Source organism: Chamaea fasciata, unplaced genomic scaffold, assembly GCF_029207755.1.
Source record: "Chamaea fasciata isolate MVZ Bird 193981 ecotype frontalis unplaced genomic scaffold, bChaFas1.0.hap1 SCAF_5, whole genome shotgun sequence".
NCBI lineage: Eukaryota > Metazoa > Chordata > Aves > Passeriformes > Sylviidae > Chamaea > Chamaea fasciata.
Genome location: NW_027094090.1, coordinates 54,360,970 through 54,373,499, shown reverse-complemented (window position 1 = coordinate 54,373,499; position 12,530 = coordinate 54,360,970). Strand labels below are relative to the sequence as shown.

The 12,530-nt window shown below is 44.7% G+C and overlaps 1 protein-coding gene across 3 annotated transcripts in view; it reads left to right on the top strand.

Annotated features, from left to right (window-relative positions):
* The first annotated feature begins 6,902 nt into the window (after positions 1–6,902).
* The window catches only part of BMAL2 (basic helix-loop-helix ARNT like 2), a 30,962-nt gene continuing 25,334 nt past the window's right edge, over positions 6,903–12,530 (top strand). Inside the window, exon 1 of one of the 3 annotated variants that reach the window (XM_066183739.1) lies at positions 6,903–7,058. In XM_066183739.1, coding sequence (XP_066039836.1) covers positions 6,968–7,058 — 91 coding nt within the window. In that variant the 5' untranslated portion in view covers positions 6,903–6,967. The remainder of the gene's footprint in view (positions 7,059–12,530) is intronic. The other 2 variants (XM_066183740.1, XM_066183741.1) reach the window with 2 other exon arrangements.

The following is a 12,530-nucleotide window of genomic DNA, read 5'->3' as shown; positions in this document are numbered from 1 at the left end:
CACTGAACTGGCCCCAGGGTTTGGACACTTCATCACTGGGGAACACTGCTGCAGTGGGTGTGAGAGGAAATGAATCTCTCCAATGCAGTGGGAGCTCATCCCTCTGCCTTCCTGCTCCTCCCAGCGCCACTCCTCAGGTTATGTGAGCCCTTGGAGGTCCCTGTTCCCAGGGGAGATGGGGCGCACAGACTTCAATCTCCTCGTTTTGAGGAGGGAATGAGCACAGGTTTCCCGTTTCCCAACCAAGCCCGAGCTCTGCTGGGAACAGTTTGTTTCAGATCTGAACCGACCCTCGGTGCCACGTCTTGGTTCCGTACCAGCCGCTTTAATCTGTTTCTAGTGAGCCGCCATCTGCTGCAGCTTCTCCCTCCTCCAGGAACATGTGCTGGCTCTTCGTGCTGTCCCCAGGCAGTTCACTTCCACTGGCAGCAGCTCCTTCCCCTCCAGGTGCCTCTGCCCATCCTCCCTGCTCCAAAGACAAAATCTTTGCCCTTGCCTCTACATTCCCTGCCCTTGGAACTGAATGATGAGAGGGCGGCTTGACAGCAGAGTGAGCGCGGAGCCCTTGAAGCTGTTGTGTAAAAGTGTAACCACAGCCCCTGCTCCACATCTTGCAAGAGAGACTGCAGTTACAGACATGAGGAGGTAACACCTTCCTTCCAGAGCTGTGTGCAGGATCTGCCCCCAGTGTGGCTGTAATGGCCAGGAGATGGAGGCGACGGAGCTCCAACAGGATGCCAGAATATTCCCCCTGACCTCGTCTGGGTACGTGTGGCCATGCACAAAACCAACTGGAAATGGGAGCAGTGATTTACTGGGAGTGCAAAACTGCAATAGTTTTGGACACTTCATTTCTCCAATTCTACTTCTGGCTTCACTATGTCTATCTAATACTCGTGAATGATCAGATAAGAACTTCAGTGACTTTTTTGGTCAGGACAGGGTGAAATCACTGGCAATCTATACACCCATGTAAAGATCATCAGTCCAGCAGGCTTTCTTTGAGGTCTCACCCAACTCCCATTGACGTCAGCAAAAGATCCCTATCTAAAGCCCAAAGAAACCAGCAACAAGGATGGTCTTCAAAGCAGACTGATTGCTGATGCCATGCTTTGGTATTCCTTACAAATGAGACAAAAAAATTTCACTATTTGTACAACTCAGCTGGTTGAAAAGTAGTGTGTGGAGAGGAGACCACACACCTTTTGGCTTCAAACACAGTGGTGAGAAACAGGCATGGCACTTCTGCTGTTAAACAGGACAATATTACCTGGTTTTTAATAACTAAAATCAAACTAACGCCTCAAGGAAACTTTGCAAAATGTACAATTTATTTAAATGCCACATTTAGGCTCTCATTAGGCATTCAGAAACTACCAGTTTCTGCCAGGAACAAAAAGGCTATTTCAAAACTGAAGATGATTTTGTTTTTAAATCAGAAGTGGCACCAGCAAATTGAGAGACTTTAGGGTAAGAGATTTACAAGCAAGTGAATTATTTTGTGTGAATTTGTGTGAACTACTTTCACCAGCCTGGACTCCAAAATGAAGCAGGCACTTTGGAAATTGTTAATCCTTTTGACTGCCTTTAATTTTGTTAGAAAATCACGCACTGAATTATCATCCTGCTGCCTCCAATACTGAGATTAGAGAGGAAGAGCAAGTCGGATTTGGATGCTCTTCTCAAGTTAAACTTGTTTCATCATGCAAGGAATTTGTCCGTGATTCCCAAACGTCCAAGGCCGGAGTACGTCCCGGTCACAATCCAGCTGGATATTGCAGAACATAATCCATGCTCCTGGTATTGCGCCAGTACAGCACAGTTCGTTGCAAGTGAAGCCTGATTTTTATTTTTTTTTGGTGCTGTTTTTTGCTTTTTTGAGGGGCTTCCACAGTAATTCTTGACCGCAAATAAAGAGCTTATTTCTACTATTGGCCAAGGACAGTATTAATGTACTATTTATATAATTTTTGAAGCAAAAGACTCTTATCTGGGGAAGAACTTTTGCTTTAAAGTGACGGGATTTTACCGATACATAGACACAGAATTTATAGCAAAGTCAGTAAATTGCTTGTGGTGCCCTTAAAAGTAATCCAATGCTCTTCAGGCAGAATAAAATACAAATAAAAGACTGAAATAGATTAAAAAAAAAAAGATTAATTCTTATAACTAGCTAACTTGTTCACATGTCCTGTGAAAAACCACACTTGATTCTGTACTTTCAGCCATGTAACACCAGAGTCTGAGGGGAAACCATAAACATTTGTGTTCTGGGAGACAAGGTTATGAAAAATCTCTGTTCGTACTTACAAAGCTGAGTCACTTCAGTTTCCTGCTATTAAGCTGCAGCAGAATAAAGTTCTCTGGCTCAGCCTGAGCAGTCACTGAGGGGCGTTTTTGTGAGAAGTAAAACAAGTCACCCCAATAATGGAGAGTGACTCTCAGTGTTCCCTCTCCCAGGTCTTGTCAGTGAGGTTTGTGTGGGGCCAGCTTGGCCCCAGCAAATACACAAAGAAATCCACATCTTCAGGACAGCATTTCCCATGTCCTGGGAAACAGCTAAGACATGCTATGGTTTGGATGTGACAGAAGAGAAAAAAAGGAGGAGTAATACAGACACACTTTAACTGCTCGGTCTCAGGCTATTATTTAACTGCCCTGAGGTTTGATTGTTATTTTTACCCCTTTTGGACGTTGTTGTATAAGTTGTTTGGAGAAAAGAGGCTATCTGTGGCTTACATAAAGCGTTCTGTTCCCTATTTTATTGCTGAAAGCTACTCAAGAGAAAGTGCTCACCTTAAAATGGTGCAAAAATATCAAGTGTGGCCTACTCAAAATCAGTGCCTTACATAAACTGGGATCCTGCTCTGCCAAGACTGGAGGCAAACTGTGCTATAAACACCAGTTACTGTCATGTATTAAAGGTTCAGCGAAGAGCCCAATCATCACCTTTGAATAAGAAATAAATATAAGAAAAGATGTCTCAAATCTGTGTTAATGATCTGGCAATGCTTTCTGTTTGTAGGAATTATCCAAGTGCCGGGTGACACGACACTGACCATGGATGAGGAACACAACAGACAGAAATGCTGCCAAGAGACTGAGCTGATTTTCTGACCTGGTGCCAAAAACTTCTGCAGTGAATTGCAACTGCACTAAAAAATATGAAATAAAATGCGAATCAGGTACAGTAGTTCTGTTTCTAGTGAGTCAGTTAAAAAAAAAAATATTTAAAATGTCCTCATTAATGTTACCATGTGGAAAGAGTTTGTATTTTTGTATTTAATAGCTGTTTAGCCATTAAGCTTGTTAAAACAGTTTTGGGGAACTATTCGAATGTTTAACTCGTCAAGCTTTATAACAACAGTCATCTTCAGCTTTCTGTGGTTCCAGAGTCGCTGAGACATTTTCAGTCAGTGTGGCTGACTCACTTCTGAAATCCCCTTAACATTTGGGTGTCCACTGATGATGCAAACCTGGAGGAGGGAGCTCCCAGCTTCAAAACTGGGGCAAGACAGTATTTTAGCAGGACAAAAGATGACATTTAATCTTCTTGGGAATAAATCCTTAGAAAATTTTCTCAGGATCCGTTGTGGTATATGAATAAAATATGTGTGCATTAATGCTAGTGGTTTTCTCAAAGACAGCAACAGCATCTTAACTGCTGATTTTTAGCTCTCCCTTCTGTTTTCTATTTCATTTAGGGCAGAAAGGGTTTGTAATTCCTTCTGTTCAATGCAAACTCTTCAAGACCAACTAAACCCAGCATGATGGAGATGTACATATATATAGATAGATAGATATAATTGCAATAGTAACAGTGGGATTACATAGAACATAAAACTCTAAAATGAAAAGTCAGATTTCCAAGGGAAAACAATTACCTTATGAATAAATGTGCATTGAAACTGTCACAGAACCACCATGGGATTTCTTCAGCAGCATCCCCAGCTGGGAGCCACAATTCCCTGGCCTATTCCCTGGAATATTCTGTCAGAGCCATGCACCCACTCCTTCCACGTGCTCTAACCCCTGGGCTCTGCCACGGGTAAGATGCTGAGCTGCCCACACCCACACAGACAAGGAGCTTCCACATCAGATGGGAAATGTGTTGGGAGCTTCCAGTTATAAAAGATGTCACAAATCGAGTTCAGGATTGTGTCTGAGGAACCAACCTCAAGCTTATAGTTTGGAGTTTAGACAAGTGAATTCTGCCTACATCTCTGAAAGCTATGAAGGAAACACATCCTGTTTTCTGGTTGGGTTCCCCCCCCTGCCCCCAAATCTACCTAACTAGGTGAGTTGCTGATTTTCCAGCACATTACATAAAATTCATAGGTGTTCAAAGGCATTTGGCTTGCAGTGTTTTGTGAGGATTTACTTACTCAAGCCCTTAGAATCACAGAATCATTTCACTTGGAGAAGACCCTGGAGATCATCGAGTCTAAGTGTTACCTCAGCACTGTCAAATCCACCACTAAACCACATCCCCAAGTGCCACATCCACACGTTTTAAATACCTCTGGGGTTGGTGACTCCACCACTTTCCTGACAGACTTTTCCAATGCTTGACAACCCTCCAATGAAGAATTTTTTCCTAATATTTAATCTAAACCTTCCCTTGCACAGCTTGAGGTTATTCCCCCTCATCCTATTGCTTTTTAGTTGGGAGAAGAGACAGATCCCAACTGCCTTTTCATGTGTCACATTTTCTTATTCACTTTCAGCAAAGGATGTTTTTACCTTAAGAGTCTGCCCCCAGATCTGAAAAACTGATTCCTTGCCTGCAGCTCTAAAGAAACAAATTTTAACAACTTAGATACTGACCACTAGAACTGATGATGAAAGAACGTAATATCCTTCGCAAAATATTACATCTACTCTTGCCAGCTCCACAGGATCCCCGTTACTAACAACAGAGAGGGGAAAGCCTCCAGAAGAGTGGGAGAAGAACACCTGCAGAGGAAGCTTTCTCCACACATCACCAACTCTGTAGCTCTTGCCTCACCACTGAGCAACATCAGCTGTGCTTTAAGTTCCCTCGTGCCTGAGTTCATAGAATCATGGAGTATCCCGAGTTGGAAGGATCACTGAAGTCCAACTCTTGGCCCTGCACAGACACCCCAACAATCCCATCCTGTGCCTAGGAGTGTTGTCCAAACATTCCTGGAGCTCTGGGAGCCTTGGGGCTGTGACCATTCCCTGGGGAGCCTGTTCAGTGCCCCACCACCCTCTGGGGGAAGAACCTTTTCTGATATCCACCCTAACCCTCCCTGACACAGCTCCAGCCGTTCCCTCAGGTCCTGTCCCTGGTCACACAGCAGAGCTCAGGGCCTGCCCCTCCTCTTCCCCTCATGAGGAAGCTGCAGAACTGCTGTGAGCTCTGACCTCAGTTTCCTCTCCTTCATCTGAACAGACCAAGTGTGGCTTCACCTCCAGGCCCTTCACCATCATCTCCATAGCCCTACTATGGACATTCTCTGAGAGCTTTAGATTTTTCTCATCTTGTGGTGCCCCAACAGAGAGAAGCAGCACTTGTGCAGCCCAAGGAGATGGCCTAGGTCAGGATTTGTGTGCTTGAGCAAAAGCCTTTTCTGTCACAGCTGCAAGTGGGGCTGAGCGGCCACAGGCTGCACCAACACGGGGCAGGACAGTGACAGGCTCTGTCACGTGGAAGAGGCACTGCTGAGATCCACATGGGTTTGTAGAAGTTTCATTTCGTGCTGGTTCTAGTGGGATCTGCTGGAGGAAAGGAATGCCTGGGAATAGCTGGAACACACTAATCATTTACAGGTGCACCTTGAGGTCTTTGTGCAAAAGGAACACACCTCACTCACACTAGCACTCCAGGGTGTGAACCAGAACACTGCAATGGGCTGATTCACTTCAGAAGTGTGCTCCTGCTATTGCCAAAAAACAGCTACAGGTCTGCTAACACAATTCAATGCACTTGTGAAAGTTATCCCTATTTTATGCTACTTTTCACTGATAGATGGGACTGCTCTCTGACCATAGAGGCCTCTGCCAACCAAAACTATTCCAAGATCCTGATGATTCTTCAGATGAAGTGCACCCAGAGAAAGGAACACCAGCCCTGCCCAGCCTGGGGACGCGGGCAGGACGCCAGCCTGAGTGTTGCAAAATGGAGAATATGTCAAGATTATTTTAAATCAGGATATGCTTTCATGTAAGATCTTTGTGTATTTCCAAGCCGAACCAGCAAGAATGGAGGTCTAACCATTGGAAGAGGCAGCTGCCAGCACCCCTTACTCTAGGACATCCTTGAGTAAGGATGGAACTAACATGTTTTAGGGATGCAGTAAGTGTTGATGTATGTCTGTATATACATTGCTAACTTGGCAAAATACTGGAGGTCGATGTGTTCTACAGCTGAATTATATTCATTCTAACACCAAAAAAACCCAGAACAAACCAACAACACGTCCGTATGTCAGAAAGGCCCTGCCCAGGTGAAGACACGCGTACAAGTCAGCTGCGTGGGAAACCTACACGGCAAACCCTAAACAATCCTGGAAGACGCGCTGTACCTGGAAACTTTCTTACTCTGAATTTCCCTGTATAAATAACGGCATGAAAACTCTGGTGGTAGTGCTTGATTTGCGGTATTACAGGGGAGCAGCCAGGCTTGTGCAGCCCCGCAATGAGCCACCGCCGTGTCCCCCGGTGACAGCGCGCAGCCCACCGCAGCCGCGGGGCCGCCGCCGCCGGGCCCCGAACCCACCGCGAGCGCCAACGCGCGGGGCGGCGCCGCCCCCGCCGCACATCTCGCGAGAGGCGCGCGGGGCCGGGGCGGGCACATGGCGGGGCGGGGGCGCTGAGGGGGGCTGGCGGGGCAGCCCGCGGTCCCTCCCCGGCGCCGGCGGCTCCTCCTCGGCTCACCTCAGCTCACCCCCCGCATGCCGGCGGTGCCGGGGGCGCTGTGGAGCGGGGCACGGGGCCGCCCGCCATGGCCGAAGCAGGAGCGGGAAGCGCCGAGGGCGCCGAGGAGGAGCGGCGGGCGGCGGAAGGTGGGAGCGGGTCCGCCGCAGGAGCGGGCGGTGGGTGCCCCGGCTCCCTCTCCCCTCCCGCGCGTTGCTCCGTGCGTGGGGGGCGATGGCGGGTGCCGTGTGTGGGGTGTGTCTGCCTGTCTGTTTGTGTCTGTCTGTCTGTCTGTCCGCCCGCCGCGGTGATGTGGCACGGGCGGGTGTTGTTGTGGGGCTGGTGCCCGGGGGGCACTGCCGTCCTGCCGTGAGGGCGCTCGGGGCTCGTCCCGTGCCCGGCGCCGCTGCGGGGCCGCTCGGGTTTGTGTCTCATTCCCGCTGGGCGCTCCTCGCTCGCTGCTCCCGCTCAGTGGAGTTCAGTGCAGGTACCTGGAGCGCCCACACGGAAACACAGAACCACGGCATGGGGTTGGAAAAGACCTCTGGAGAGGGTCCAGCCCACACCCCTGCCCGGGCAGGGTCGCCTGGAGCAGGTGACACAGGAGCGTGTCCAGGTGGGCTTGGAATGTCCCCGGAGAGGGAGACTCCAGGGCCTCCCTGGGCAGCTGTTCCAGGGCTCTGCCACCCTCAGTGTACAGAAGTTCTTCCTCTTGCTGAGATGGAACTTCTCGTGTTTAGTTTGTCCATTGCTCCTTGTCCTGTCACTGGGCAGCAGTGAAAGGAGCCTGGCACCGTCCTCTCGGCACCCGCCTGTGTAATGGTCGCTGTGTCCCGTATTGCTGTGACAGATGTGTCACCCTACTGATGCGATGTGTACTAAAAATCTGTTTGGTTTTGGTTTTTTTTTTTTTAACTTAGTTTGTATTCACTGTTTCTGGTACACATGTAGCCTTGCCTCCCTAAAACTCTAGTATGATTTGATTTTGGTAGGTAAACATAATTTAGTATTTTAGGTACAGCGAATCTGGCTTTTCTGTGTGTGTGTGTGTGTGTGAGTGCGTGCCCACGCTTGTATGGCGATCAAGGTTTGATCTTTCCGTGGTTTTAATCATAAGTTTCTGGGACTAAATCAAGGCTGGTTGTAAACCACCAGCTGCTGCTCGTGTTCCTGCTTGGAAACGAGTAGGGCGCTTCCCCTCTTCGAGGAGAAGGGAGTGTTTTGCACGGGGTGTGTGGAAACAGAAATGCTCCAATCCCTTCTGAGCCATCACTGCACTTCTGTGGAGTTAACACCAATTTTTCTAGGTCTAGTAGTTGTTTTCTAAATGCCTCTTGGGTTATGTGTGTTTCAGGGTGTGTGGGGATTCTGGTTGTCTCAAATCCTCGGCGTGTTTCTGTCTGTGCTGCTTGACTGTTTAAATACTGCTGAAAGATTTTGTGGCAAATAACGTAGTGTTTGCAAACAAAGCGTTGTTTGCTGGGGTTTTTTTGTGGTGTTTTTGCAGTCTGCTAAACTGTGCTTAAAACTTAAGATATATTGTTTCAATATCCTGCATATACTGAAATCATCAAAATGAGGAAACCTCCAAATACACAGGCACTTCCATTTACAAGTAGATTTGGGAAATCAGTGAACCATAAGCTTTCATGTTTTATTGTGAGATGAACCCCCATCCCTGCTGTCTTCTGCTGCCTATGTTTATTATACCTGTTCTTTTAGTGGACTTTAAAGAAACAAGTTTTGGGTTTGTGTTTAAGACAAAGGTATCTTAATTGTTTGTGGGATAGGGCCACACTAAAGTTATCTGCCTAATAGTTTTTAGGTTGAGTTTACACCTTATTGTTGGTATATTTGCACATTATGAAAAACAAACTCTAAACTGGATGGTTCACACCCAAGAATCAAACTCATTGTAAGAAGAAACAGTTTGGTGGGTGATTTTGGAAGTGAATCATTGTGAACTTGAATTCCCTGTTTGGACTGCAGGGCCAGCTAAAACCATGGAAGTTCTGCAGCTGACTTGATAGGACTCAGCATTTTGCAATCATGTAATTCCAAACTTACAAGAAAACAACTATCCACCATTCCTCTAGGAGTATATAATTGGAGAAGATTTCTGATTTGTTTTTTGTTTGTCTTGGGGTTGTTTGGTTTTTGGGAGTTTTTTGTTTGTTTGTTTTGGTGTTTTTGTTTGTTTGTTTGTTTCTTTGTTTGTTTTTTGTTGTTGTTTTTTTCCAGAAATGAACTATGATATATGAGACTCCCGGTTCCTATCAATGCTTTCTACCTGGTGAGAACATGAAAGTGCCTGGCAAAGCAGAGTCCCCTTTCCAGGCCTCGGGCAGGGGCTTTTCTTTAGCTGGTTCCTGCCTTACTTTACTTTTTAATACACTAATAGCTTTGGCCAAATATTTTGTGCTTGAAATCTGTTAAGCAAATGTGTCATGTAACTGGTAAGTTGTGATTCTTGACTCCTTCTCTTCCAGGTGATGAAAAAAAGTAAAAATAGAAGCAGAGATTAATCAGTAGCCTGTGTTATTTGATTTAAATGTCTGTAATTCAGTGTGTTTTAATTTTTCCTTTTTTCATATTGTGAGATTGAACCCAAATCCAGTGTTCTTAATGTAGAAGAGTTTATTCTCTGGATAGTGTTGTTTGTAAGATGGCTTCATTACTGAATTCTCTGTATCTTGCTCCTGCATTACACATGCTTATAAAATTGGGGGAAAGAATAAGCTGCTTTAGCCCATACATTTCTACTATTTTCAGAATTTCGTTCCAAAGATTGTTGTCCCAGCTTTCAATAAGAGGCACTGCAGGCAATGATCTTGGTGCCAGACTTGCTATAAGTAGTCTGAAGATGCTTTTTGTGACCTATTTTAAAGGTCTAAAATAAATTAATTCAAAGAAATATTTAGTACAACCCTCAGCCATGCGTAGAAAATATGGTTCTTTGTTTTATGGGTGTTCAGATGTGCAGAACCTTAAACTGATAACACAGCACCTGTAACTTTCTTTCTCATGCGCTACTGTATAGTGTAGGCTGTGTGGGTCATGTTCATGCTCTCCAATGAACATCTGCAGCAGGAATTCATTAAAATAAACTAAAATTTTAGAAAAGCAACTCCATAGTGAAATAAAACAATTTACATGGCGTGGAGCTATTTGCCTCTGTCAGTGTGAAGCCATTCCCCCTTGTCCTGTCACTCCAGGCCCTCGTCCAGAGTCTCTCTCCGTCTTTCCTGTGGGCTCTCTTCAGGCACTGCAAGGCCACAATGAGGTCCCCCCAAAGCCTTCTCCTCTCCAGGCTGAACAATCCCAATTCCCTCAGACTTTCCTCCCAGCAGAGCTGCTCCATCTCACATCTTAAAAAAAAAACAACAAACCAACAAACAAAAAAAACCAAAACAAACAAACCCGCCAAAAAAAACAAAACACACCAAAAAAACCCCAACCCCACCAAAAAAACCCCCCACAACCCCCCCCCCAAAAAAAAAAAAACCCACCAACCCAAAAAAAGCCATAAAACCCATTTTGATTGTGAGAGAACTTTACAATCTCAAAGGAACTGCTCTGGCTGGGCTGCACAACCCTCAGGTGCCACTTCTACCAGTATTTGGAGATCTTGAAATTTGGCAAGATTTCATAGATTCCTATGAAGGGTTTTGTGCATACCAGGTACCTACCTTTGGAAAATACACATTTTAGTAGTCTGTGGTATCCATGATCTTAGAAATCTGAATTCAAAGCAGCCTTTCTTCTCCTTTCCTTTGAAAGTGTTTCAAAATAGGAAGCTGGTTTAAAGGTTCCTTATTTTTGGAAAGGTTGTGCCAGTGTTTACACATTATTAATTTAGTTAGCTGCAGAGCTGCCACATTTCTCCATGTCTCACTTATTCCCAGACTATGGCGAGTGTCACCATAAGCTTTATAAATGTGCTTCTTCAATGATATTTTATTTCAAGCCCATTTTGCTGTAATATCTTGGTAGCTGAATTTGGATGTTCTTTTTTAAACTGGCTAAATGAGGGCTGACTGACAGCTCTTTCAATTAATTAATTTATTTATTAATACTACATTACTTGTACCTTCCTGCTGATTTTTAGAGTGATAATATGTATCCTGCAAGCCTAGACAGAAAAGCTAACCTTGCTAGGGGTGAGTGGTCTTGAGGTAGTCATAATTAGGCCAGGAATTTTGAAAGCCTGTCTTGGGCTTGAACTTGTTGCATGGGAGGCAAACAGGTGCTGTCTGGCTGTGGCTGTTACAAGAATTTTGTGATATTTCTGTACTTGGGGTGGGTTTCATCTCATTTATCTTTAGATGTCCAAGTCTGAGGCAGTTCCTTTGGTCCCTGTGTAATTAGTGACTAGAGACAGGCACTCTTGGGCTGTATCTCATCCAACCAACTGTAGGAATCTATTTTAGATTGAGATGAATCACCCTAGAACTGCTTTATTTCATCTAGCCAAATGTAGGAATCTATTCTGGGGAGAGATGAATCACCCTGGCAATGTCTTCCTCCCTCCAAGAGGGACCAGAATGGCGACTTCACATGTGGACATCAGTACTGGGTCACATCAGTCTCCCTTTTTATGCCTGGTGGAGTCTGGCCACAAACCTTTTCTGAAAGCCTGTGTTTGCTTAGGAATTGAAAACCTTAAAACTGTTGGTAGAGGAATCTGCTCAGGAATGTGGCAGAATGGGATTAGAAAATATTCTTGTCAGTAACTGGAAAAACGTGGAGTCTCCCATGCCTTGTTTCTCAGTGCATTGCATGGGATTGACACAGAAGCTTTGCTGACACAGGAATATGGCTGATTTTGTTTGTCTTTACATCTCCCTCCTAAGCAGCAGTTTCATGCAGCTCCTTTGCAGTTGTTCCCTTCTTTGCCAACCCCGCTGGGGACTCTAATTATTATTTCTTTTCCATGTAGAAAAAACACAAGAATAGGGGATGCTCTTGCTATGAGAAATATACATTGATAACCATCCCTTAAGTATTTTGTTTGCCCAATTATGAAATACACTAAAATTAGTATTGAGCTAACAGTTTTTTAATTTCTGATACACTTACTGGGAAGGAACTATTTTCCACGTGTGTTTGTACTGTTTGGATGGTCTTTGCTTTTTCACACAGGGAATGATTCCAGGGGGAAGTTCCTGTATTATTCTCATTATTCTCATCTGTCCTGATTTTCATCTGTCCTTTAAAAATATTTTTGATTTTTAATATTGATAAACATATAGGCTTAATGCTGAGACACAGGCATAGATTATAATGGACATGTTTTTGAAAAACTGTTCACTTGCCATTAAAATCTGGTTATCAGTATTCCAGGGCATTAGTAATGGAATGAACAATAATAAAAATGTCATTTCTCAGCTGAAATTTTATTTGGCTTGCAAACCAGACTAGTGTAAGTAACAGCCTTTAGGGTGATAAAACAAAACATCTCTAGTTAAATTAAACATTTTCGAGTAGTTTTAGAATTTACTAATGATTTTGATTTTATAGAAACATCCACTTGTAATAAAGATTGGTCTTTCTGGATATTATTTTTCATGAAGCAAGTGTGCTAGGAAATTGGGAATTATTTCATTTTGCTTCAACTGTGCTTAGAGGTGTTTGTTTTTATGTCAGTGGTA